This window comes from Pseudorasbora parva, chromosome 3, assembly GCF_024679245.1.
Source record: "Pseudorasbora parva isolate DD20220531a chromosome 3, ASM2467924v1, whole genome shotgun sequence".
NCBI classification, from domain to species: Eukaryota; Metazoa; Chordata; class Actinopteri; order Cypriniformes; family Gobionidae; genus Pseudorasbora; species Pseudorasbora parva.
Window position 1 is genome coordinate 41,109,176 of NC_090174.1, and position 27,951 is coordinate 41,137,126.

The 27,951-nt window shown below is 36.7% G+C and overlaps 1 protein-coding gene across 4 annotated transcripts; it reads left to right on the top strand.

Annotated features, from left to right (window-relative positions):
• Positions 1-115: 115 nt before the first annotated feature.
• Positions 116-27,608, top strand: npdc1b (neural proliferation, differentiation and control, 1b). Of its 4 annotated transcripts, none has more exons than XM_067438893.1 (9): positions 116-407; positions 15,344-15,490; positions 20,107-20,202; positions 21,575-21,799; positions 21,911-21,977; positions 22,749-22,833; positions 22,933-23,009; positions 25,354-25,462; positions 26,064-27,608. In XM_067438893.1, exons 1-9 carry the CDS (start codon positions 317-319, stop codon positions 26,139-26,141), a joined length of 975 nt encoding a protein of 324 aa, XP_067294994.1. In that variant the 5' UTR covers positions 116-316; the 3' UTR covers positions 26,142-27,608. The 4 variants fall into 4 exon arrangements, with proteins under 4 accessions (XP_067294994.1, XP_067294996.1, XP_067294995.1 ...); XM_067438895.1 differs by having other exon boundaries at positions 25,354-25,453; XM_067438894.1 differs by having other exon boundaries at positions 20,110-20,202.
• Positions 27,609-27,951: the final 343 nt, after the last annotated feature.

Here is a 27,951-nt window from a genome sequence, read left to right on the forward strand (position 1 = left end):
CTTTATTTTAGATGGGACCGCAAAATACCAAGACGTGATGACGACACTGCTCTGCGTAGCCTAAGCGCACAAGCTCGGGTATTTTCCCCGCTCAGAGCGGACAGCAGAGATCTCACGCGGCGCACAGGCTCCAGCATCAGCATCAGCATTAGCGGTGGACGCGCAGCACTGAACGATCCCGCGCACCTTAAATACACATTGCCCACTACATATTTGAGTGTCATTGCAAAGACATTGCAGGCACAGGTTTTCCACAACTGTGGGACGGGGGAATGATAAACCCCGGATCCCCCGGGCCGTTGTACTGTTCGTAAGGATGCGATCACTGAGCCGACCGTGGGCCTCGCTAACGTTACTCACCGAGGCTTTCCTCATCACAACAGTCGCCCTCAGCGCTGCAATGGCAGGTAAGGCACATTTTATTCGTGGCATTGAAGTGAGGCCGGTGCTTAGGATAAGAGAACTGCGTGTATATCATAGCAGCTTGTACAGCCACATAGAGACGATGTAACTTATGTTGTATATTTTGCTTTCTCTTTACACGCAAGTGTTTAAGTCATAATTTGTCTATACAGTACAGTTTTTGCTGCCATTCAGTGACTGAAGGTCCCCTTTAAATGAATTCAGGCTTAGATACTGTTTAAATATGTCTGTGATTTGAAATGATCTGCTGTTTGGAAAAAAAACTATTAACTCAATATGAGATAAAAGTTATGATGCAGAATGAAAGAACAACAAATCTGTTCTCTGACGCAAGTGGGAAAGAAATACCCCCTGTCGTCCACATGTGTCCATTTTTGGAGATGAGTGCACTCATATTTACATAGTTTTGATGTCATGCATATATTTCCTCTTGATTTTGAGTCATGTTTCTTTGTGTCCCACTCTGCACTTTAAGATTTTGCGTTAATGTCCCGATAGCGTCATACTATTCACTGTCACGCCCACCTCAGGGGCTATTCTGTAACCCTTGTGTAATGGAAACTGGCAATCAGCATTTAGGGCTGAGAACTCCAGACACCTCTTCTGCCACTCAGGTCTGGGCTATAAATAAGAACAATAAGAATGTAGAACATGACTGTCACTAGAGTCTCCCAAACCTACATAGGACCAACCCTGAGGAAAAACCGAACAAGGACTTTTCTTCACTCTGCGTAGCCTGCAAAACCAGTTCATAACTTGAACATATTTAATTCTTGTTTATTTTCTGCAGCAAAGTACACCAGCAAAATTGAATTACCATGTTGTTTTGGGCTACTACGGTGGATGTCTTTGCAGGACATAGTATTGTGAAGTATTGATAATCATTCAGTAGTAACACATTACTATTAGGAATACATTGATATATTATATTGGTTTTCATCCGATATGCTGTATATTAGCAGACATTGGATTAATTGTCCATGCGTATTTCCCCTTATATTTAGTATCAAAAAACTAATAATTTAATAACATTGTTATAGGTAATCTCTAGCTAATCTAAAAAATGAATAAATATTTCATACTGTACGTTACAATGTTGTGATGCCGATATACACTTTAAGTATACAAAATTATTGGTTTCTGTGGTTTAGTAATTCGTTTTTTAATTTAAATAGTATAAAAATAGTATAAAATTTGAGTACTGGCTATTTATCGGTTATCAGCCATAACATCAGCACATCTATTTTACAGTACACACACACACACACACACACACACACACACACACACACACACACACACACACACACACACACACACACACACACACACACACACACACACACATATATATATATCAGTATATAATATTTTTTTTGTGCAGCAGTAGTTAGTCAATACGTCACCAGCAAACTATCTTTCAAAAAACAGATGAAAGAACAGGGCTGTACGATCATGACTGACTAGTGTTGTCAAAAATATAGATATTTTGATATCAATAGCTATTGAAATATCTGAAACGAGAGCGAGAACATATCTGAAACGAGAGCTTTTATCAGTGTATCGATACTACAGAAAATAAGTATTGGAACCTTTACAGATATTTCAGTATCGGTACACCGATACTAGTTGTGTGTTCTCACTCTCTCTTCTCTCTGCATGCCGATTAGACATATTTTGCTTCCTTTCACTCACTAATCACATTCGCTCTGTTTAAAAAGTGCTTACTGCGCATCAATTTTGTCACTCCCGCTTGTTTCGTGGGCCACAAATCTCATGGACCACTGATCTATATAAGTACCCCCTCTTAAACGGCTCGTTAGTACCAAATTGACTTCTTTTTCGTGGCTTATTGCACTTAAACGGTCAAATACGTAACAATTATGTCAAAATCCCTGTCTTAGTGAATATTGAGGACAATAAAGTCCATTTTGGAACGTAAATAGCTAAGAAAAAAAAGACAGAGAAAATCACTTACACTGCTCTTGAGGAATAACTTTTGTAACTTTTATTGTTGTATTTAATTTTTACAATGAAGACTATCCTGTGTTATTTTACATTTGATTAGGCTACTTTTATTTCTGTAGTAGCCTCTTACCTGAATAGCTACTGTTAGACCGGCCGAAAAACGTAAATCTGTTTATTTAATTTGTCTCTCTATTCTATTCTATTCTATTCTATTCTATTCTATTCTATTCTATTCTATTCTATTCTATTCTTATTCTATTCTATAAATTTGTGTATTATTTTGCTATAGTTTGCCATTTGTTCTTATTTTATTACTTATTACTGTTCTTTTGTACATTTTTAAATTGCTGTGCTATTGCAACAAAATTATAAAAAAAATTGAGATGATAAATTATCTGTATGGCGGTATATTTCCCCATAGTGTCAGAAATGTTGTAGAATATTTACATTTTCAAGCTTTCGTATAAAAGTTAGAAATTCTAGTATGGTGACAACTCTAATTTTGACCATGGTGGGTGATATTTAACCAGAAGCAAATACATTTTCTGAAGGCTTTTGGAGGTTGCTAGGGCTTTGCTCACTCTGTAGAAGAGCTGTGAAGTCGATAATTGACCATCTAATGAGAATGAAGACAACTTAAGTAACCTTCAAAAATGAGCACTGCAAATAGATCTCCTTTAGAGAACTTGTAAAGAGGCAGTTATGCAACCACAAAGATATAATATAGATAATTCGTATGCAGAGAGAAGAGGTAGGTGTTGTTGCTATTGCAAGAGAGAGGAATACAAAGAAAATCCAAAAGCTTGATGTATAAAAGTGACTGCCAGTTCTAGATAAGGACCTCACTAAATTATAATATTAATTATTATGCTTAATAATTTGCATAAGGATTCATTTGTACTTAAGTTAATATTTTATGTATGTATAATATGTTCTATGCGTTAGAATGGACATGCGTGGCTCAAGGCCTATATAGCACCATATTTAAGGTATTACTTTTATTTAAAGCCTCTAAAGACATTAAATTCAGTTATGTCTATCCAAGTCTGTCTTTCTGGTGCTTTCTGCTGATGTTGCCTCCTGTGCAAGATACTTTAATTTAATGCCTGCAGAGTATAGTCAGTCTTTCTCAATTCCACTCGCTCGCTCATTCACTCACTCACTACCTCACTCGCTCACTCACTCACTCACTCACTCACTCACTCACTCACTCACTCACTCACTCACTCACTCACTCACTCACTCACTCACTCACTACCTCACTCGCTCACTACCTCACTCGCTCACTCACTCGCTCACTTACTCACTCACTCACTCACTCACTCACTCACTACCTCACTCGCTCACTACCTCACTCGCTCGCTCACTCACTCACTCACTCACTACCTCACTCGCTCACTCACTCACTCACTCACTCACTCACTCACTCACTACCTCACTCGCTCACTACCTCACTCGCTCACTCACTTGCTCACTTACTCACTCACTCACTCACTCACTCACTCACTCACTCACTACCTCACTCGCTCACTACCTCACTCGCTCACTCACTCGCTCACTCACTCACTCACTCACTACCTCACTCGCTCACTCACTCACTCACTCACTCACTCACTCACTACCTCACTCGCTCACTCACTCGCTCACTCACTCACTCACTCACTCACTCACTCACTCACTCACTCACTCACTCACTCACTCACTCACTCACTCATTCACTACCTCACTCACTCACTACCTCACTCACTCACTCACTCACTCACTCACTCACTCACTCACTCACTCACTCACTCACTCACTCACTCACTCACTCACTCACTCACTCACTCACTCACTCCCTTTTTCTCTCTAATTTCTTTTTGTGCTTGAATTCCTGTTGTGATTTTTGCATGATGAATAGTTTGTGTGTATGTGTGCACAAGTTTGTGAGACTTCGGCAGTCAGACCTAAGCTGCCGTGAAAGAGGGTGAGATGTTTTAAGCAGCGCGTCGGGTTGACTGTAATCCTCATGCATGCGTGTGAGACTTCAGATTTAATCTCACTTCAAAGCAGATGCCTGAACCTAAAATTTACTCCACGCAACTGTGAGAGTGAAGAGATCTGCCATCAAGTGTCTTTCTCTCATGCTCTATAATCTGTGTATATATTTTAACAATAGGAGAGATGTCTGGTATTATATGTATAATTCAGTTGTTCTGTCACTCTCCATTGTTTCAGTTCTGCTGCATTCTTTTGATGTAATAAAGGGGCACACAAAAGAGAGATGCATTATTTGAAACACAAAGGTTACAGCTGCCACTCAAAAATGTGCACCATAGAAATCATCCATCATGAATATTTTCAAGCTGTCTTTCTTTCACTCTCAGATATTATTAATCTTTGTTTTTTCTCTGTTCTCTTCTCTCATGCGCTTCTACATTGTGGAAAATAAGCATTTGAACACCCTGCTATTTTCCAAGTTCTCCCAGTTGGAAATCCTGGAGAGGTCTGAAATTGTCATCGTAGGTGCATGTCCACTGTGAGAGACATAATCTAAAAAAATAAAATCCAGAAATCATTATTAGTGTTAAGCTTTAAGAAATCGTTAGTCATCCATGTGTTAACTTCCTGCAAACATATCAGAAATATGTTAATTTGTGTTCCAAAGGTCTTACGGATTTGGAACGACATGAGGGCGAGTAATTAATGACACAATTTTACTTTTTGGGGGAACTTTATATAGGACAAAAGAAAGTGCATTATCAGCTACCCCACACAATCCAATTTATCTAATAATACTGAATGACTAATAGTGTCAAAGGAAGCACTAATATCCAGAAGAATAAAGATAGACCGAAGGCCAGTCAACTGCAAGGAGAAGATCGTTTGTCATTTTAGCAAGAGCTGTTTCAGTATTACGTTTAGATCTAAATCCCGACTAAATGTGCTCAAATAGGTTATTACTTTAGCAGCTCAACTTGAATTACATTTGCGCTGTTCTTTCAAGATTTTTTGCAAGAAATATTACAATTATGACCAGGGGGTTATTGTAACGAAACTGCTCTGAGACAGAAGGTTGGAGATCCAAACGCAGTATTTATTGAAGGGTAATCCAAAGTCGTAGTCCATAGAACAGGCAAAAGGTCATAACAGGAAATCAGTCCGAAAAGGCAAACAAAACAGAAGGAACAGGCAAAAGGGTAATCCACGGAGAAGGCAAGAAATCAAAGACCAAGTCTTGTTTAGGTTGTGACACTAAACAAGACTTCGCAATGAATGACAGAGATAACCAGGCTTATATAGGCAGAGGTAATGAGGTGATGAGACACAGATGTAAACAGTGAGTACTAATGAGTCCAGGGAAAGGATTGTGGGTAATGTAGTTTGTGATGGAGTGACAGTCCGGGGTGGAGTGCCCTCTGGTGGTGATCACGGGCACTCACACTGGTGAATTGTGACAGTTATATAGATCATGAAAAGAGGAAAAAACATAGGAGTATAGTAACTTACTTGTCTTGACACATTTTGTGAGCTGCCGCTTAAAACGGACAGCAAGGAGGTTTGGATGCGCACACATACAGTGTGGAAATTAATGGGTCTTTATGATCGCTGATGTGAACAACAATACGATTGCAAATGGACAAACAAGAGAACATGAAACGCAAGCATTCAAGCAAAAGGCAGCTTATATTAGTTCTGTGAAACAAAACCAATGTTGCTCGCCTATCGAGAAGAAATAAAGCAACTTTGGCATCCGATTGCAGGCCTTCGTGCTCCTTGAGCGCTGGAAAGCTGATACTTCTTGCCTGATCGTGAGCCTTCTTTTGCTCCACAGACATATTTTTCTTTCTGTCGTCGCTCGGCTAATGTCCGTCCTGTGTGTTGTGTCTTTTGAGTAATGATGTGCGCGATTATGCCCCTTACTGCTGATTGGTTACAAGTTTGTTTAGGTACTCAGCCCGAGTGTTTTTTGTAAAGCAGTTTTGAAATAACACTTACCCCAACAGCAGCAGTAATGAAGAATGTGTTATAGGTTCATAAAAGGTTTAGTAATTGTTATTGTTAGTTCATGGTAGAACTTTATCGTAAAGTGTCAATGATGTATTTATTTTTTCTTTAACAGTTAAACCTGGCTAAAACAGATTTAAGGGCAAAGAAAATACTTAATGTGATTTTTACGCTGATAATAAAATGAATCCTTTACTCCCCATCCTGAAATGCGGTATTTATTCATTCAGTATGCAGGGAAAATGTCATTATTTTAAACACAGATTCACCATGTGTATGTTAGTTCCTTTGCATTTTGCAATTATCAGGATTAAAAACATCTTTCTATCTGTGCTCTTCTCAATGCATGACACCACCTGACACCCTTGTGATCTGATAGAGTGCAGAGCATGTGTGAAATCTTTCTGGCTCCTTTTTGAAGGATCAATACAATGTCTGTAGAGAAGCTGATGTGCTGCACATATGTCGCATAAGCTCATGCTCACCTGGTATACACTGTCTCCTGGTGTGAGCCATGGTGGTCAAGCAGTCTCTCTGCAGTCCATATTTCCTCCTTTAGATATTGAGTTATTATCCTGAAGTGACCTTATGTTAAGCTTAGTCGGGGGCAGAAGGAGGTAGTTGTTTTGGATTGTTCATAAATTCATATTTTCTTTCATCTCAAATTGGTGCTCTCTTATTAAGCCAGTAATACATGCAATAATGCAAACGTCATGTTTTACTGAAAATGATTGATTAATTGGATAATTACATTTCCCCTCTAAGTGACACAATGGATTTCATCTCATTACTAATTTACAGACAGTACTGGCCAGCCACCTATCTTCTGCCCTGAATGAGACAAATGTATTCCTGCATGAGCACCAATCTGAGGTCAGGAAGCAGACAGTGATGTAAGAATGTGAGGTGGCTAAAAAAGGAAGATTCCATTTTAATTTTTGATGTTATTCACAGTTTATCACGACAGCAGCTGATGAAAGGATATTATTTCTAGACTCCAGTCTCACTAAGGACTGTTTTTGCCATTAACACCAACAAATAGATAACCAAACCCTTTGTACGAACATTCTTAGTGGGCAGCCTCAACCAGCTATTTCATGAAAAGTTTGTTTAAAATGTTTCATAAAAGGTGTTTATAAAATGGTTTTAAAAGAGTATTTTTGTTTTTATTTTTTTGGAAAATCTGTTTGGTGCTGCTATTGTGGCACAGAAATTACACACTCAAAGGTATAGTTCAGCCAAAAATTAAAATTAGCCCATGATTTACTAACCCTCAAGTTATCCTTGGTGTATATATGGCATTCTTCTTTCAGACAAATAAAATCAGAGTTAGATAAAAAAAAATGTCCTGGCTCTTCCAAGCTTTATGCAGTGAAACATCCCAAAATTTGAAGCCCAAAAAAGTACATCTATCCATTATAAAATTAATCCACACAGCTCCGGGGGGTTAATAAAGGCCTTCTGCAGTGAATCAATGGGTATTTGTAAAAAAAAAAAAACATATTTAAAATTGTATAAAGTAATATATGTTCCAGCAGACTACCTTCCATATTCAACTTACGGAAAACGCGTAACTGGCGCAATGATGACATCGTGTTTTGAACTGCGAGAGGCGTTACACTTTCTTCGTAAGTAGAATACGAAAGGCGATCAGCCGGAAGCTAAATATTTTTCTTTATAAAGTTATAAATATGGATATTTTTCTTATACGAACCCATCAATTAACTTCAGAACGCCTTCATTTACCCCCCGGAGCCGTGTGGAGAACTTGGATGGATGCACTTTTTTTTGGGGGCTTTAAATTTTGGGCTGCCATTGACTTCAATTTATAATGCTTATAATGATTGGCCAGGAGAAGTTTAATATAACTCAGATTGTATTTGTCTGAAATATACACCTAGGATGGCTTGAGGGTGAGTAAATCATGGGGTAATTTTCATTTTTGGGTGAACTATCCCTTTAATGTGTGATGCTGGAACAGGAACAGTCATTCAGTCAACATTCAAGTACATTTTTTATACAAATGTTATGAGATCATGTCGTACTGTTTAAAAGTTTGGGGTCAGTAAGTTTTTTTTGTTTTTGTTTTAAATTAAGAAATATAAATACTTTTATTCTTAAGGATGCATTCAATTGATCATCGATTGTTTCAAAAGTAAATTCAAGTAAATTTTGTTTATTTTGAATCTTCTATTTAAAGAATCCTAAAAAGAAAAAAAAAGTGGTTTCCACAAAAATATTAAGCAGCACAGTTGTTTTCAAAATGAATAAAGAAATGTTATTTGAGCAGCAAATTAGCATATAAAAAGGATTTCTTTTCATGTGACATTAAAGACTGGGGGAATGGCTGCTGAATAAATAGTTTTAAATAGATTAAAATAGAAAACAGTTATTTTAATGGTATTTTAAGTTATTTTAAATTGTAATAATATATCACATTGTTGTTGTTGTTGTTGTTGTATTGTTGTTGTTTATTTTTGATGTCTTGTAGAGCATAAGAGAGTTCAAAAACATAAAAAAAATCATACCATCCACAAACTTAGTAATGTATAACATCCCGTACTTTTTTCCTCTGTTTATAATTTGGATTATTTTCTTCACTTTTCTGTAAAGTACTTTATCCGTTCCGTCAGTATTGTGATTTAAATTCTAAATGCGAAAAGATTAACATTAGCATAAAACATCAAGTGGAAACAGGGAAAATACATAAATAATGAGAACTGACAGGATTTTAATGTATTTTGCCTAGTGCTCTTATGAGTCAGCTTTAAATGGGACTGTTTATTGACTCTCTGTCATATTATTTTTAACATTTCAAAATTAAGTTGTTGTTTTTTTTGCATTTCACAATGAGAGAATTCAAGGCACTCAACGTCTCCAAAAAACGAGAGAACCCTGCAGCTCTGTTCTCTACTCTGTACCCTCTTCAGTCAGCCTGTCATGTCACATATATAACACAAATTCCTGAGATTGACAGCATGCAGTCCACTCTACTTCAACATAGTTTGCCATTTTTTTCAATCACATTAAGAAGCAAGTGTACAGGGCGTTTTGAAAGGCTGGCTTAATCTGGCGTGAATAACAACATCATTCCTTTTTCAGTTGTGTTCACCGTTCACAGAATGGTGTTGCTAGGCGAATGATAATTCTTAAGAATGTCATCTGAAGTTTACTGGAAAAATAGAGGAAATATAAAAGATGTAGATGTGTTGTACCTGTATGAAGCCTTTATGGATTTGTTGGACCACCCTAAATAGACAAACATACAAGGTTTATTTAAAACACCAAAGGAAAAATACTGTGTTGTTTCAGCCTATGGTTGGGGGGTCAAATATGAACTTTGGATTCAAAAATTTGGTTTGGTTTGTCCATATTTGACCCCTACAAGCATTTTTAGAGTGCAAGTAAACACAAGCAAGTAATATACATATATGTAAATCTGAAGCATGACTCTATTTATTGTTCACTGAAGGATAGCAGCTTCATTCAGCTTGTCCATTTATTCTGAGGACCCAGAAAGATTGCGTTCTGTATAAATATCAAGTGATATGCTGAGGCTCACAAAATATTCTGGTATCATTAATTTTATTTTATTTGAATTTAACAAGTGTAATATTTATGTGGTTATATTATTCTTGGCAGATCTTTACCTTCATTCTCAAACCAGATGTACCTCTTTGGCTGCATTTGCATTACATGGTTCATGTGACCCAGTTTTTTCCTCCCATGATGTGGCACAGATCGGATATGACCCACATGTGTGAGCAGAAAAAAAAAAGTGGAAATGAATCTACGGTAATATAAATTGGAACTTTTTATTTGCGTCTGCCGTATAAGCGGACAGATTGATATTCCCTGACAATGCGAGTCGTGCATCACCGGAAAAGCGGCGATGTCAACTCAGGTGGACACCGACCACGATCACATGACTCTTTTCAAAGGTGCAATGGAGGACAAAGGCTCAACCCATGTCATACTGAAGTCATATGTCTTTTGAGCCTTTGGGGTGAAGATACAGTGAAATATATATATTGCCTTATATTGTCCCTCTGTCAGAGGTATTGTTAGGTCTGTTTCAGTACTGGATGAGTTTCATCTTTACTCTGCACAGCAAGACCAGCATGACTGGGTCACCTTGAGGCATGTCTGAACAGTGGCCAGACGCCGACACTTTCCACCCTCAGTGAAGCCACTTTGGCCTTTGTTGGCAGGAGTAGAATGGCGTGAGAGACGATAGTGGGGCTCCATTTGTAAGTGTGTGTGTGCGCGTATGTGCATGTGTGCTAGGAGGTATTAGATTTGCTTGTAACACAGATTACTGTGGATCTATTTCCCTTCTCTTCTAATCACAAAGTCTTACGAAAGTGCAGTAGAACTTCTTATACAGACTTAGTGCAACATTTTAAATATCAACTAGTCAGTTGGTTGTCTGAATGACTAATCAGCTAATGTGTTTTATGAAAGCCCTGCATACTTAGTCAGGTTTAAAGGATGTTTTTTTGTGTTCAAAAACTGCTTGATGTAGATCAGCGGAATGGACCCTTTTTACAGACTGTGATGACGTGTTTTAACGCTCATCAGTATCATAAATCAGTATCAACAAATGTCAAATGTACATTTATAACACTAATAGTCTTTATTATATTACTTTTGCATCAAATTGCAAAAAACAATCTTGCCACTGCTGTGAGGCTGTTTCTAAATCAGCTCTCTATGGGAGTGATGGAAAAATGTCTCCTTTTTTCTCTGCCATTATCAATCTCACTCTATTTTTACCCTCTTTTTGAAAGTTGTGAAATATACAGGATACCGGTATCCTCAATCCTGTAGAACTGATTGCCTCATTGGGTTAATTGGGCCTTATTAGGCTAATTGAACATGTAAGTTGTTATCATTCTCATTCATTGTCTTGCTTTGCCCTGATGAAGACCATTGTAGGTCGAAACATGTTGGCTCTTGTATTTTAAAATGACTTAAGCCATACCTAATAAAGGCTTTTTAATTATTTCCATATCCTTTGTTTACATCTGACTGAGTGCCTTGGACCTGCCTTTTTTGTCATTGGACTTTTCCCTTTCCCAAGAGCACCTATTACAGACTATTTAAATCCACCAGAGCGCCGGGTTGAACCTGTTGCACTATATATAATGTATTCTCTCATTCATCCCCATAAAAGTTAACCCAACTATGACGACTTCTGCTCTGAGAAACTCGGAAATGTGAAAAGGGTCTATGAAAAAAGCTGAACTATATTTATCTTGATGTGCAACTTGCACCGCGCAAGACAATACACTGTTTGTTTGGAGTTTGGATATAGTGTCCTTCAGTCACGTGGTTTGGTTAAGATGGTCACATGCAGATGCGTGTTTGATAGTCATCTCCATATCATGCGAGGATGTGATATTTCCTTTGCTAAATTAAAAGCTAAAGATTTTTAGACAAATGGATTGTTGTGTTTAAGAGTGATAAAGAGCAGCAAAATATGTTTGTGCAACAGCGTACATAAATGTATGTGTGATTGAGAGACTGTCAAATAAAAAAACCTGAGGCTTCTCTGCTAATGAGATTAAGATCTGAAAAACAACAGAGAGAAGCTCAGCTTTAAACCCTGATGTCCATCTCTGCATCACTCTCCAGCGCAGTGACAACGAGAGATTCTGGTAAACACCATCACTGCTGATGCATCAAAGGTTTAATGAGTCACTTCTTCACATTTATGCACTTAATGGTCAGTTCCAGTAAAAAGGAAATTGCAAGGCAATGACTGTTGTTTTGAGCATTTTATATTGTGAGATTTGTAGATGAGTCTGAAAGCGATGTGGTCAGTAAAGCTTTTATTATGAATAATGATTACTAATGAGACAGTCAATTAATACATGTATTATGCATGGCGAATACTTTTCTGAACTTCATTATTTTTTTAAATAATCACAGTTTTATAACATCATTGTGGTTTATTTCCTTCACTCTCTCCCCTGACTCGCTGTGGTTCAGAAGAGTTCATCCCCGCCCCCTTTTCAGCTACTGCATTGGCAGTGACTCACACCTGATGATGTCACACTTACTCTGTTGCCATAGCAGTTGTTATGGAAACAGCAGCCAAGGTTTCAGTGGCTAAGGCTTTCAGAGGTAGAACTCAATAAAGCAATAGGCTACTTGAGAATGTGCATTAAAATGATTTTACTATTTATATAAGAGGTGTTCTGATAGGCACAACATGTAATGAGGTGCCTTAAACTGCCTTTGGCATGTTAAAATCTTTGTAACGCATGACTGTGAATGCCTTATTGCTTTCATAAAATGGTAAGAAGAACAGAAATATGATACTATATACAAGAGACGCATTGTACAAAACAATATATGTACAGTACTTTATTAATTATAAACAATTCTTCTGATTGTATATGATATAGTTTAGCAGTTCTCAAATGCAAATAATAATATGCAATTCACCATAAATCATTTAGAATAGCAAAATAACTGACTTTTAAAAGGGAAGAGAAAAAACATGTTTTTTGATATCACAGTGTTCATATTCATCTGACAATTGCTAAAATGCTAAAGCTAAAACAATATGTGTTCCATTTGTTTGCCTGCTTAACGCTATTTATCTTAATAAGTGATGCACTATAAAATAATATAAAAAAACAAATCAAATGGGTTCCTTAAAACATGTTTTCAAAGATGTACCTTCACAAATTGATGTGCATAAAACAGAACATAATGGCCTAGTTTCAGGCTGATTTGTAATTCATCTTTGCTTGATGTATTGCGTTTCTCACTGTAGATCTATCACCCACTGTCAGTCGTGTAAATGATAGGGCAAAAGTCCATGAATGCAATCTGTTGCAAGTCTGAACGTTTTACTAGAAAATTAAATCTTTCATACATTTTTATTATTATTTGAATTATGTTATGCCGATGCACAATTAGGAAACAAAAAATGTCACCTAAACTTCCAACCACATTTAAAGTCTTGTACCGTGGACACTTTTCAACGCGCATCTCATCACGCACATCTGTAGATATTGTCATTTACAGGTGTTTACATTCAACATGATTAAATATCAAAATGTGGTATATACACGCTGCTGGTTTTAAATGTCGGTTTTTATTATTGCATCTGTTCGATTTTTACAGCATCTGTTTATTTATTTTTATTTATTATCAGTTTTCGCTTTCGTGTGAGACCTGATTTGGGGCTTTTCACATTGAGCATGTTTTTCACTGTGCTGATTTTTTAAATTGTTTTTCTTTATAAACATGATGAACATATTTTACCGTTTTACACTCCCCCCACCCTCCAACCCCGGTGTACTGTTCAATCTAGCATTCTAAATATGTGCTGCTCAAATTTAAAGGCAAACACGTCTCTATAACTTGATTCTTTATTTAATTTTCCTGCATTTAACTTTTTAAACAAAACGTGTTCTGTGTGAATGGCCTCTTATGGCTTTCGACACAGCTTAATTATTCAGAATTCAGTCTGAACTATGGTAAATGTGGATGAAAAATACGAAATAAATCAATAAAATTGAAATAAGAGATTTGCTGTTAATATTTGATAATAACATATTTTATTTGTATGATTCATATCTCCCTGCTGAATACCAACAAAAGAATGAACAGCTGAGTTGTGAACAAGCTCCACAAACATTGTTTGTTAATGATACTAACACTTGTGGTGTTACTTACAAAGAACATTTGTTCAGTATGATCCCTGCTGATAGACAGTCTGACATGAATACTTTTTTGTTCACAAATATAATTTGAGATTTTGGGTGTTGGATCTCCTCTGCTCTTTAACCTGCTGCCCCAGTTCTGCCCTCCGCTGCAGTGCTCACATAGCACTGGTTTTGTATTTCCTCACTGTCATTCCTAATCTCTGCTTCATAACAGTAACAAGACACAGCACACTAGCTCACAGAAAGCTTTGCTAACATGAGCAGGCTGATTACTGTTAGATATTTATGCAATTATTCTGTGTGACATAGAGCCTGACATATTCTTGTTGTAATAGTGGAAGCTAAAAAAATGTTGTGTAATATTTTAGGATCACTTAAAGGGTTCACCCTAATGTCGTTCCCCGTAAGATCTCCGTTCATCTTAGTCCGAATGCGTATGGAAATGTATGCACACTATACTGTCCTTGTCCAGAAAGGGAATAAAAACATCAAGTTAGTCCATATGTGACATCATTGGTTAATTAGAATTTCTTGAAGCATGTGACATTGGCGATCCGAATCAGGAATCAATAAGCTGATTCATAACCGTTTCAATCTTCATTTGAGTTTTGAAAACAAATGCGGAAGAGAAGACAATGCTGAATAAAGTCAAAGTTTTTGATATTTTTGGACCAAAATGTATTTTCGATGCTTCAAGAGATTATAATTAACTAACTGATGTCACATATGGACTACTTTGATGAGGTTTTTATTCCCTTTCTGGACATGGACAGTAAAGTGTAAATTCACTTTCATGAAGGAACATAAAAACTCTCAGACTAAATATAAAATATCTTAAACTGTGTTCCAATGATGAACAGAGGTCTTACAGCTGTGGAATGACTTTAGGATGAGTCATTAATGACATCCTTTTCATTTTTGGGTGAACTAACCCTTAAGCTGCGGCTGCATTGCTTTGAGGCTTCTCGAAATTAGACATACTGACTTGACTGAGTGAGTCGAGTATTTTGTTAATCCACTGGCATTTATTATATAATTTTAAGGTCAAGTAATGCCAAAAATATATATTTCATTTTATTTTTTTGCCTTCATAGGTTCCTGCTCCCCCTTACAAAAGTCATATAATTAAATGTCTCAATAGATATGTCATATGTCGGGTCGCTGTAATCATTTAAAAAAGATTATATAGAATTATCACAAAATTATCCCCAACAAGGTCATCAGAACCTCATCGTAAAGCGTAGCGGGTCATTCATGGGTCTTTGTCTTTCCTGTCTTAGTTGTGGGACATTGTCCTCGGAGTCTGGACTGTGCCCAGGAGCGACGGCACTTCTGCCAGCCTGGCTCTTCACATTGCGGCCCATGCCTAGACCCATTTGTGGAGAACAAACGAGGGAAGTGTGTAGTCAGGCGAAGAAATCACTCTGGTGAGTACTTTCAACATCAATACCTTTCAAGTCGTACCTTTCGAGGAAAGTCAGTTCACTTGGCAGCCATTTTTTCAGCAGCATGCAAGATCAACTGGCTGAGGTGAGACATATGCTGCCATATTGGTTTTTATTTAGTCTTTCATCATTAGTATTACTGCACAGGGTTTACCGTTTTTTGACTGAAAAAAACACAGCACACTGTTTTCAAGAATGCTACAGAGTGGATATGATATGTAGCATTTCAAAATAAAAGGAAGCATTTTTAGACTTCCCCATCATTATTGTTTGGAATATGCATTGAACTGCAGTGGAAGACCTCTCACTCCTCACAACCTTCCACTCTGGCTTTCTTTCCCCCCCTCTTCCACCCACACATTGCTGCAGATGCAAGTGGAAGGAGGGGGCTAATGAAATAATTCAGGCGGTCTTTTTCTACACTGCAGTGGTCGGGATTGATAAATGCTGGTGAAAATCCACTTAGCTTTAACCATACCAACAAACAGCCATTAGAAGTAAATATCCTCAAGTGTTTCATTTTAGTTTTCAGCTTCCAGTTTGTAGCCAAAAAAGGTTCCTTTTTGACTACAGCCTTGAGGATTATCGATCAGTAATTTTCCAGTGCTGCCATAGGAGGGCAGTGCTGTTGTTGACATCTAATCGATACCATTCAACAGGCAGGAGCATGAACAGCAACCTTTTCTTCTCCCTCTTTTAACTCCCTCTTTCTTTTTTAGTTTTTTCAGAAGACCTTAGAGACATCGCATATTTTTTTCACAGACTTTTTTTCCTCATGATAGACAGCTACTCATTTTGTATTTATGTAAATGCTGTTTCTGTTCGATTGATATAAAGTTGGTCTATTGTGTGTTAATGGTGGCATATTTAGTTTGACCTTCTTACTAATTTGACCTTCTTACTATTGTGTTGCTTTCTTGCTTAATTCAAAGCCTTTGGGTCTCATTTACTAACTGTGTTTTATGCACAGATATTGTATTATTGCGGATAGTTTCACATCAATTGATGAATGATAAAAAAAAATTGTTGCTCTCTCTCTCTCTCTCTCTCTCTCTCTCTCTCTCTCTCTCTCTCTCTCTCTCTCTCTCTCTCTATATATATATATATATATATATATATATATATATATATATATATATATATATATATATATATATATATATATATATATTATTTGAACACCTGAAAAAATCAGTGTTAATATTTGGTGCAGTAGACGTGTTAATATTTGGTACAGTTTGCAGTTACAGAGGTCAAATGTTTCCAGAAGTTTTTCACCAGGTTTGCACACACTACAGGAAGGGTTTTGGCCCACTCCTCCACACAGATCTTCTCTAGATCAGTCAGGTTTCTGGCCTGTCACTGAGAAACACAGAGTTTGAGCTCCCTCCAAAGATTCTCTATTGGGTTTAGTTCTGGAGACTAGGGCTGTCAACGAATATTCTAAATTCGAATATATATTCGAATAGTTTTTAAAAAAATGAATTTCGAAGGTGAAAATTAATATTCGGGAAATAAAACGGGAAAAAATCCCCCGTCGCGGTAGAATAATAAATGGAGTGGAGGCGAACATTTTAAAAGCAAATTAACAGGTCTTTAAGGGTCAGAATTCATCACCATTACAATAAGGGCAAATAATGCTGGAAATTTGACATAACCCTTTTCACATAAGAACACTTTTACGCAATTATTAGTGAATGAAACCTATTTGGACTCTCATAAGTATGCAATTATTGATGAATCATGTTTCCTGTAATATAAATACATCCATACATATATTAATATACAGTCATTCAGGAGTACACATGAGACCCAATGTTTTTAAACTTACTAAGAGCTCTTATTGCATATAGTTTTGTTTAGCTTTAATCCTTAAAGTCCCAGTGAACCGGAAGTAGCAAGTGGGTTTTCTTCAGTGCTGTGACGTATTTCCAAGTGAAACAGAATTTTGAATAGAGGCCCAGGTTTTACCTCAGCGCTTCTCTTCTCCATCTCTGGCTCATAGGAGACTAATGGTTGGAGGGAAGTGGTGAAGCATTTTCAAACCTAAGCCTAAGAACTGCCGTCATCTGAGAGGGAACGCCGTTTCCAGACCGGAAGTTGCTTCTCAGATTTTGATTTAAGATTAACACGAAAAAATATTTTTTCCGGTGTATTAACTTGCACGGATTAATTTTTCACCCTAAGACCTGTATTATGTGCTAACAAAGTAAATAGGGTTGATTTTGATTTCATGAGGACTTTAATTGTATGATTCACTATGTATTGTACATAGAACATCAAGTTAGGTTTAGGGGCTTTTTTTGTAAAAAGAAGTGGCTAATTTCATCTTTGTGCTTGTTAAGGCATTTCATTATGAAAGTATACACTTTTGGAGAATTTTAATTGAAAAGCAGATTTTCTAGTCTGTGTAGGCCTATTAATAAAATGTCAAGGTCACTAGACAAAAATGTATTTAAAAATGTAAAGGGATAGTTCACCCAAAAATGAAAATTCCGTCATCATTTACTCACCCTCATGTCATTCCAAACCCATAAGACTTTGTTCATCTTTAGTTTTACAATCTCTTTATGAACTTTTTAAAGCACCAAAGTGGAAGTTGTGTTGTGTAGCTGTCAATGTAGGGACATAAATACACTCTAAAAAATGCTGGGTTAAAAACAACCCAAGTTGAGTTGAAAATGCACCAACCCAACAATTGGGTTGTTTTAACCCAATGGTTGAGTTGTTTTAACCCAATGGTTGAGTTGTTTATACCCAGTGGTTGGGTTAAATGTTGCTTAAGACAACCCAATTGCTGGGTAAGAACAACTCAACCATTGGGTTAAAACAACCCAATTGTTGGGTCGGTGCATTTTCAACCCAACTTGGGTTGTTTTTAACCCAGCATTTTTTAGAGTGTAGCTTAGATTTATTTGTGTTCTGAAGATGAACAAAAGTCTTACATTTGGAACAACGAGAGAGTGATTATGATGACAGAATCTTCATTCTTGGGTGAACTAACCCTTGAAACAAGTAGTTCACATTAAACAAAAGCTGTTTTCCCATGTTATTTGGAGTGGGAAATAAATTATCTGACATTGTGATGTAAATTTATCTTACTCTGGTAAAAATAGAAATAGAAGAGAAAAATAGAATAGAAAAATTCACAATTGGCTTAAGCATTTTTTCTCTCTCACATACACTGCACATATCTTGTATGTACATGTATGTGTTGTGTAGAAAAATGTAATCTTATTTATAAATCTTTATAAAGATTTATAAATCTTAATTTATAAATGTATTAAATCTCTCTCTCTCTCTCTCTCTCTCTCTCTCTCTCTCTCTCTCTCTCTCTCTCTCTCTCTCTCTCTCTCTCTCTCTCTCTCTCTCTCTCTCTCTCTCTCTCTCTCTCTCTCTCTCTCTCTCTCTCTCTCTCTCTCTCTCTCTCTCTCTCTCTCTCTCTCTCTCTCTCTCTCTCTCTCTCTATCAATCTGTCATTTATCTTATCCTGCTCCTGAAGTTTTTGCTCTTGGCACTTTCCCAGTGGTTTCCATGGTGACAGATTTCATTCATGAATCTGTAGAGGCCCCTCCCCCTGTCTCTCCCTGCCAGCTGTACGCCCCACTGCCTACATACGCATAGCAGCACCACCACACAACAGACCGACTGACCAAATCCACCTACACACACTGCAGTATACACACACACACACACACACACACTTACACATATGCACACGCAGCTAACTGTTTAACACTTAAGCACACATATTTTTTGGTGTGTGTCACGATGAATAATTTTAAATGCTCATAAATATGTGCAAAGAATTTCACCCAATGTAACAAACCATGCCAAGATGTAATATTCCTTGGTGCATTTTTAGAAGTTGCCACTTAAGATAGTTCTGTAACTGACCTATTACAGTTTTTGGCAACACTTTATTTTAGGGTTCAGTTCTTGCTATTAACTTGCTGCTTATTAGCATGCATATTACTAAGATGTTGGCTTATATATAAGTACTTATAAAGCACATATTAATGCTTTATTCTGCATGACCTTGTTCTACATCCCTTAATCCTGCCCAAAACCTAAACGTAACAACTACTAACTATTAATAAAAAGTAAATTAGGAGTTTGTTAGGGCAGAAGTTGTAGTTAATAGTGAATGTGTTACCCATAATAAAGTGTTACCCAGTTATCTGAAGTAGGCTATATGGACACTGTTTCATATGCATTCAAACTACAACTACAACTATTTTTTATTTATTTATAAATTCATACTTTTATTTTGATTTTTTATTTCACATAATGCTGTTCTTTTGAACTTTTTGTCCAGCAAAAAAATCCTGAAAAAAAGCATTACAATTTCCATAATGAAAGGATCAATGAAAATTGAGTTTTGCCATAACAGAAGTAAATTATATTTTAATATATATAATTTATAAATGTATTAAATCTCTTGCAGAGCATAAGACTTCTTTCAAAAACAGAAAATTACCGACTCTGTACTTCTGAATGCTAGTTAATGCTAAAATGTTCAATGATTCTCTCTTTTTATCCTCCCTATCTCCCCCTTTGTAACTCTCATGTTTTACTTTCATTCTTTCTTTCCATAGCAGCCAAGGTCAACCATCTCCCAGAGCTGGATGAAGAGATAGACATTCTCTCCTCCATCATCAGCAAACACAGAGAATCAGAGATGAAGCACTTGGGTAAGACATGTGGAACCAACTATTAAAGGGATTGTTTTTATTTTTTTTTATTTTTTTTTAACTCACACTCATGTCATTCCAAACCTGTATTACTTACTTTCTTCTGCGGAACATGGTTCTGTGGACAAAGTATAAGCTCGGACAGTAAACATGACTGTCAGGTCCATATTACTGCTGCACTATATTCCAGGTTTTCTGAATCAATACAAAAGCTTTCTGTGAGGAACAAATTTCAGACTTCATATTCAAACTGAAGCACTAGATTACGACACATACACAAGAAGTAATGGTGTTTGGTGCTGATGATGTCAAGTGTGGCAAGACTCATCTGAAGGAAATATTTGAATTAAATGTGAGCAAGAATGTGACTTGCAGGGGCAAAATGATCAGTGAATAATGATTTTTGCTCTTTCTCACAAAACACTATTGTATGACTTCAAAAGACAACATTTATATACATATGTCTTTATTTTTCTCTATTTTGGAGCTTGACAGTTGTAGTCACATTTGTGTGGGAAGAAAGGCACATCAAATTTCACCTTTTGTGTTTCACAAAAAATAACAGCATGTCATTTACAACAACATTATGGTGAGAAAATGTTTTTTTTTTTTTCTTTAAAAGAGTGTTGATATAATTTGACAGCCAATACATAGGTCGTTCTTATGGACGACTGCTTCTGTTTTTTACTTTCTGCCACAGAATAAAATAAATAAGGTGATTGTGACTTTATGGGCCCTATTTTAATGATATGAGCACATGGTTTGATGCTCATGGTGCGGGTGCACTTTAAAAAGAAGTTGGCACGCCTGGCGCATGGTCTAAAAGGGTTGTACCTAGTCTCTAAATGAGTCATGGGTATGTTGTGGATGTAACATGCAATAAACAAAACAGAATCTCATCTCCCATTCCCTTTAAAAGCCAGTTTACATTTGCGGAATTTGTGAGCGGAAAGCCTGAATGCTTCTCCAGAGAGGAATCCTTTTATTTTTTTATATTTAAACATGTTTGTGTAATAAGCAGAGTGTACGTGCATTGTTACGTGTACACATTAATAGCACCCTTTAAATAACACAAAATAAATGACTGCGCTATTGACTTTAGACCAGGTTTTTGTTGGTCAATAGTGAAGTCATTTTCAATTGCCTCTAAATATGCACCTGAACACACCTTGTTTTCTGATCAGCCCTATATCTGACACTCCTGAGAAAAAAAGTCAGAATTACGAGAAATAAAGTCTGAATTGCAAGATAAAAAGTTGCGAATCCAGGCTTACATACTTTAGACTTACATACTTTGTTGAACATTGCAAATTCAGTATTTTCCTTTCAGACTTGACAGTCTTTCTTTTTGTATTTTCCTTATGTTCTTCAGCCCCCTCTCCAGCTGCTCCCAAAGTCCCTGAAGATCATTCCTGGCCAAGCAGTCAGCACAGAGCAGAAGTCTCTTCTACCGCTACTCCGTCAGAACAGCCTCTGACAAGTGCCCTGAACACTGCCTCCTCTACCACCAGTCCAGCCTCACACACTCCATTTATTTCTGCTGTGCACAGCGCCCCCTTTATCATCCCATACCCCTCGGAGGATCACTCCTTCATCAGTGCGTTATATATGATCTGTTGATGTTCATAAAGATTATCATGTTTGTGGTCTGCAGTCCTTTTCCTTCTATAACTTTCATAACATACTTGTTTTTGTTTTTCTCCTTTAGTATTTTTGGGCGTCTTTCTCATGGTGGGCTCAGTGGCTATGGTTTTGACTGGAGTGTGTTGGGTCAGGTGTGATTTTTTTATGATTTACATGACAGTCTGATTTGTATTTTGTACTTTCTCAGTAATGAACTTAAAAAACCTCAAAGAGATAAATGTTAGCACGTAGAGTATATACACTACCATTTTAAAGTGTTTTTTATTTATTTTTTATAAATGTATACTTTTATTCAGCAAGGATGCAATAAATTGGTCAAAAATGACCTACATTTACAATGTTAATAAAGATCTATATTCCTAATAAATGCTGTTCTTTCTATTTATTAAAGAATCCTGAAAAGTATGTATCAGTTTCCACAAAATTAGCAGATTGACTATCTTCAACATTGATAATAAGAAGAAATGTTTCTTAACCATTTAATCAACATATAAAATTATTTCTGATTGATCACGTGACACTGTAGCCTGGCAAAAAATAAATAAACTCAGCTTTGCCATCACAATGATAAATTGCATTTTAAAATTATTAAAATAAAAAGCAGTTATTTTAAATTGTAATAAAAATTTCACAATATTTCTGTTTTACAGTATTTTTAATCAAATAATGGCAGCCTTGCTGAATATATGACACTTCCTTTAACAACACAAAATGACCCCAAGCTTTTGAATGGTCATGTTGATACATTTAGAACAACTCAAAAATCTCCAAAAACCACATTAGGACTAAAAGCTGTAAAACTCCAATTTATAGATTATGAGGTCTTTAAAAACCTTTCAAAACATGGTTGGATTAACAAGTACACCTGAATAATACTGATGCTGTGTCATCTTCCTTCTCAGGTTGCAGAGAGGCAGTCGTCTGGCCCAGAAGGTTGATTATCCTGCTTTTGGGTTGATGGGTCCAAATTCTTATGATAGTGGAATGGTGAGTAGAGCATATATACATATACAAAAACGAAGTGAAATCCAGACAGGCACCTTATTGTTTGTATGTTCACATGCTCTTCTATTATTCTAATATTAGACTGGAGATAAAACGCTTGCCCAGAGTGCCCAGATGTACCACTTTCAGCTTCAGAAGCAGCAAATGATGTCACTCAAGTGAGTAGTCTGCAAATAGAATTAAAAAACTCCTGTCTCTCATTAACTGCCTTTTTAATGAATACATACAACATTTTCCACCAATACTCAACCTGCCTGCCTGGCTTTATGGAATAATTTGAGTATACTAGATATACTCTTCCATTCAGTTTGGGGTCAGTAAGTATTTTTTTTTTATTTCAGCGAAGATTTGTTAAGAAAATTAGTCAAGTGAGAGTAAAGACAGTTATTTATTATGTTAGAAAAGATTTCTAATTGAAATAGAAGTTGTTCCTTCCCACTTTCTTTACATTAAAGAATCCTGGAAAAATGTATCACAATTTTCTACAAAAACCTTAAACAGCAGAGCTGCTTTTAATAGTTTTAACCAATTAAATAAAGTTTTTAAGAAATGTTACTTGAGCACCAAATCAGCATGCACTATTTTGCCAAAAGTTTTTGGACGTCTGCCTGTACATGCATGCACATGAACTTCAATGACATCCCATTCTTAATCCAAAGTGTTTAATATGGAGTTGGCCCACGCTTTGCAGCTATAACAGTTTCAGCTCTTCTGGGAAAGTTTAGGAGTGTGTTTATTTTTTGACCATTCTTCTAGAAGCGCAAAGTTGGAAGCATGAAATTGTCCAAAATGTCTTGGTATGCCAATGCTTAAGAGTTTCTTTCACTGGAAATAAGGGGCCAAGCCCAATCCCTGAAAAACAACCCCACACCATAATCCCCCCTCCATCAAACTTTACACTTGTCACAAGACAGTAAGGCAAGGACCATTCTCCTGGCAACCGTCAAATTCAGACTCATCCATCAGTTTGCTAGATAGAGAAGCGTGATTCGTCTGAGAGAACACTTCTTCAGTCCAGAGTCTAGAGTCCAGTAGCGGTGTGCTTTACACCACTGCATCAATGCTTTGCATTGCTCTTGGTGAAGTAAGGCTTAGATGCAGCTGCTCGGCCATGGAAACCCATTTCATGAAGCTCTATGCACAGTTCTTGAGCTAATCTAAAGGCCACACAAAGTATGGAGGTCTGTAGCCATTGTCTAGAGGCTGGCGATTTCTACACACTCTGCGTGTTGGTTTAATAGTATTTTTGAACTTCTTTAAAGTTCTTTAATGGGGTATTCCATCCAAAAAATTAAAATTTGATGTTTATCTGCTTACCAGTGCATCCAACATGTAGGTGTCTTTGTTTCTTCAGTAGAACACAAATGAAGATGTTTAACTCCAACCATTGCTGTGTGCCAGTCATATAATGGTGTGAATAGGTAACAATTCTATGAGAGGAAAACATACCAAAAAAAAAAAAACATGCTTAGAGAACATGCACAAAACCCTGCTGCTCCTGACGGCACATTGATGTCTTAAGATACGAACCGATCGGTTTCTGTGAGAAACCGAACGGTATTTATGTTATTTTTTTACCTCACATCCCGACGAGTCTTGTCTTGTCATGTATTCCCATCCGCCATTACTTCCGTTTGGTAAGCTCAAGCTGGCATGATCATATATATATATATATATATTCCTCATTAGTGCCTGCGCAGATCGGCCGAATGAGGCATCTACATAATATATATCTATGATCGTGCCAGCTTGACCTTACCAGAAGGAAGTAATGGTGGATGCGAATACTAGATAAGATATAGCTAAATAACCGATCCGTTCGTGTCTTAAGAAATCAATGTGTCGTCGGGAGCAGCAGGGTTTTTGTGCATGTTCTCTAAGCATGTTTTTTTTTGTGTGTATATTTTCCTCTCATAGAATTGTTACCTATTCACACCATTATATAACTGGCACACAGCAACGGTTGGAGTTAAACAAACACACCTACATGTTGGATGCTATATTATATGGCTGTTATATTATATATTTATAAATGTTAATAATGTTTATATATATATATATATATATATATATATATATATATATATATATATATATATATATATATATATATATATATATATATATATATATATATTGTTACCTATATATATAAATTTAAAAGCAGGAAATGGAGGTCATATATCTGTCTTTTAAAGAAGTGAAATGGATCTGAAGTGTAACATATATGAACATATTTAAAACAAACAAACATTACAAGCTCTAAGTAAACTTTTTATTTAATTAAAAATATATATATTTAAAAAATAGAAAGGATGAACAGAAATGATGTAAGGTCCCATGATCACTTAATTTATCAGCTTAAATACATCAGCCAATTCTTTTCTGGCCAATACTGCTGAAATAAAAAAAAAAAAAATCAATAATAAAAAAAAATACATTATTTACAATATTATTCACATCTATGTGGCATGGCTTCAGTGTCTTGTTATCCTCATGCAGACAACGGAGTGATTCCAAGATTCCTGAGTCAGGAGCTACTTCAGATGAGGAAAATGAAGATGGAGACTTCACTGTGTATGAGTGCCCTGGACTTGCCCCAGTAAGAGCGGTACTTCATTCTTCTAAATGTGCGACAAATTCTATCTATAGCTACTTTTTCACTGTCGGGCCAAACGGTTCTAAGAACAGTAAGGAACAGTTCCAGTTGTATTACCACTTGAGCCTGGTATGGCACGGCATGATTACAAACGGTTCTTGGCCCAGAAGTGGTCCTTTCTTGGCCCAACCAGGCTGAATGCTGGTAGAATGCGTGGTGACGTCAGAAAACAAGATTGGTCACTTGTCACCTGGCTGTCAATTTCTCTGTAGCTAGCTAAGCATGCTATTTGAGGACACAAATTAATAATAACAGTTGCTATTGACATCTCATATTGTGTGTAAACACAAAATTTAATTCCAAAGATCGACTGTTATTAGCTGCACAGTGGAAAATGAAATCATATATACCGGCTGGACCGGCTCGACACAGAATGAAATGATTAAGCAAAGACTTACGTTTGGGTTCATGTAGGAGAGATATCTTCCCTAACGCTGTCATAAATAACGCCTCCTACAGGTGTAGTTGATGGTATTATATGTCACCCACAGTACAACAGTATGAGGTCTCCCATAGTGACATGGCGTTTGAAAGTTTCTTTTTTTCTTTCCAGACCGGGGAAATGGAAGTGAAGAATCCTCTGTTCGATGATTCCACCTTTCATCTTCACCTGCAGAGGAGTTACAACTAAACGCGAGAACTCAGAGGACGCATCACTTCACGCACAAACACGCATGAATTCACAATGGTGTGCTTTCCTCATCTGATCCATTCAGACGAGGTCACAAAGGTCATTTGCTCTTGCATCGTGGTTCGTATGGACATTTTGAGGGCAGTTTTTTTTGTGCTGTCAAATACAAGATGGCAGCCTCTATCTGAGATCTAAAAAAGATTGCGTTGAAACAGAAATAATTTGCTTTATTAACTTGATTCACATGTACACAAGCATTATTTCTAAAGACCAGCCCCTTCGGACCAGGAAACTGCGCTCTGTTGTACCTTTCAGTTTAATGGCAGATGTGTAAAAACATTGCATGGGATTTCTGACTAGGAGTTGCACCCATCCTATATAATCATGCACAGTCCGCGTCTCTTTCCTTAAGTCTTCTGGGACTGTTTGATAGTGATGTCCGCTATAAACACACATAAGACCCAAGGCGTCCTCTGTTCTTTCAAAAAGCTTGAACATGATCTGTTCTTGATACCAGCTCAAGACTCATTTAATATCAGGTCATTGCTGAGTTCTGTTATGACGTCGTCTGTAGTATATTGTGAATACTGTGCAATGGGAAGGAAACTTGTTTATAGAATTACTTGTTTGAACATATCTTGCCTGCAAACACTAGTCATATTTAGAAGGGACATGGCAGATGAGGGCCCTTGAGGAACAACGTAAATTATACGGTTAGCATATGTTATGTTTTCTTCTACCAAATTCGTCTGTGACTGTATTTTTTAAAATACCAATGGTGATTTTACTATTTTTTTATAATTGTGCTCACAAGATTAACCCTAAATGATATTATGTAGCCTCTGTATAATCAGAATGGTCCTACTATGCATGATTTGAAGCTGTGTAATAATGAAGGAAGTCAGTGTGCATTTCTGGTTAATTTCTGGAACAAAAACATATACGATTTAGAAGCCTAAAAGACCCGATTTGCACGGTAACACACTGTATAGAACTGCTATTGTGTACAGGCCAGGATTCTCTGATCTATGTGCGGTAACCTCTGTGTTAACTCACTAACGGTGAGGTGATATCGTTTGATTTTAGAGTGTCGCTTGCTGTTGTTTCTCAGGAAACCTGCCAACAGTAGCCAGTTTCTGTACAGAATTTTCTGAAATTACTGAGGGGATCCCTTAAGGTTTATCTATATCTTGTACCTTTGAACCTTTTAGTCGAAAACTGTGGCAGTGTCGTCAGTCTATCAACGTTGCATTGAAGCAAAGCGAAGCCCCTTAAAGTTAGAAGTGTGCCTGCTCTAACAACTGTCTGTTCACAACAGTTATTGTGGGCATACTAACTCTGATATGACCTAGAATGGTCTTTAGTTGAACCCCCTGAAACTTTTTCAACTACTGAGATGCCTGACATGCATGTAAAAAGTAAAAAAAAGAATATATAAAGAGGAAATAAATATTTATATCAGCTCAAATAATAGTGTTCTGTATTCATTGATATCAAACCTGTTTTGTGTACACATGTATAAACAAATAAAAACACTTCACAAGACAAACACGAGACACCCAAAACATAAAAAGAGTGAACAAAATCATTGTTTAAGTTGCTAATGGTTCATCATCTCCAAGGACGAGTGGGTGAACTATTACCAAAGCACCTTTCCATAATTCCCTTTCAACCTAGGAAGCATAACAGAAACAATATTATGGTAAAACAGAGATGCAGAAAATGCACTTTAACTATATATATATAATCATTGCAAACACATTAAACAAATAGGGTGCTTTTTACAGCAGTTAGTAACAGTTACAATATT

Excerpts from the sequence above, each read along its gene's own strand:
- npdc1b (XM_067438893.1), top strand. The coding sequence starts at position 317 with ATGCGATCACTGAGCCGACCGTGGGCCTCGCTAACGTTACTCACCGAG. Across the intron at positions 408-15,343 it reads CCTCAGCGCTGCAATGGCAG|TTGTGGGACATTGTCCTCGG; the intron begins GTAAGGCACATT and ends TTCCTGTCTTAG. Across the intron at positions 21,978-22,748 it reads ACTGGAGTGTGTTGGGTCAG|GTTGCAGAGAGGCAGTCGTC; the intron begins GTGTGATTTTTT and ends CTTCCTTCTCAG.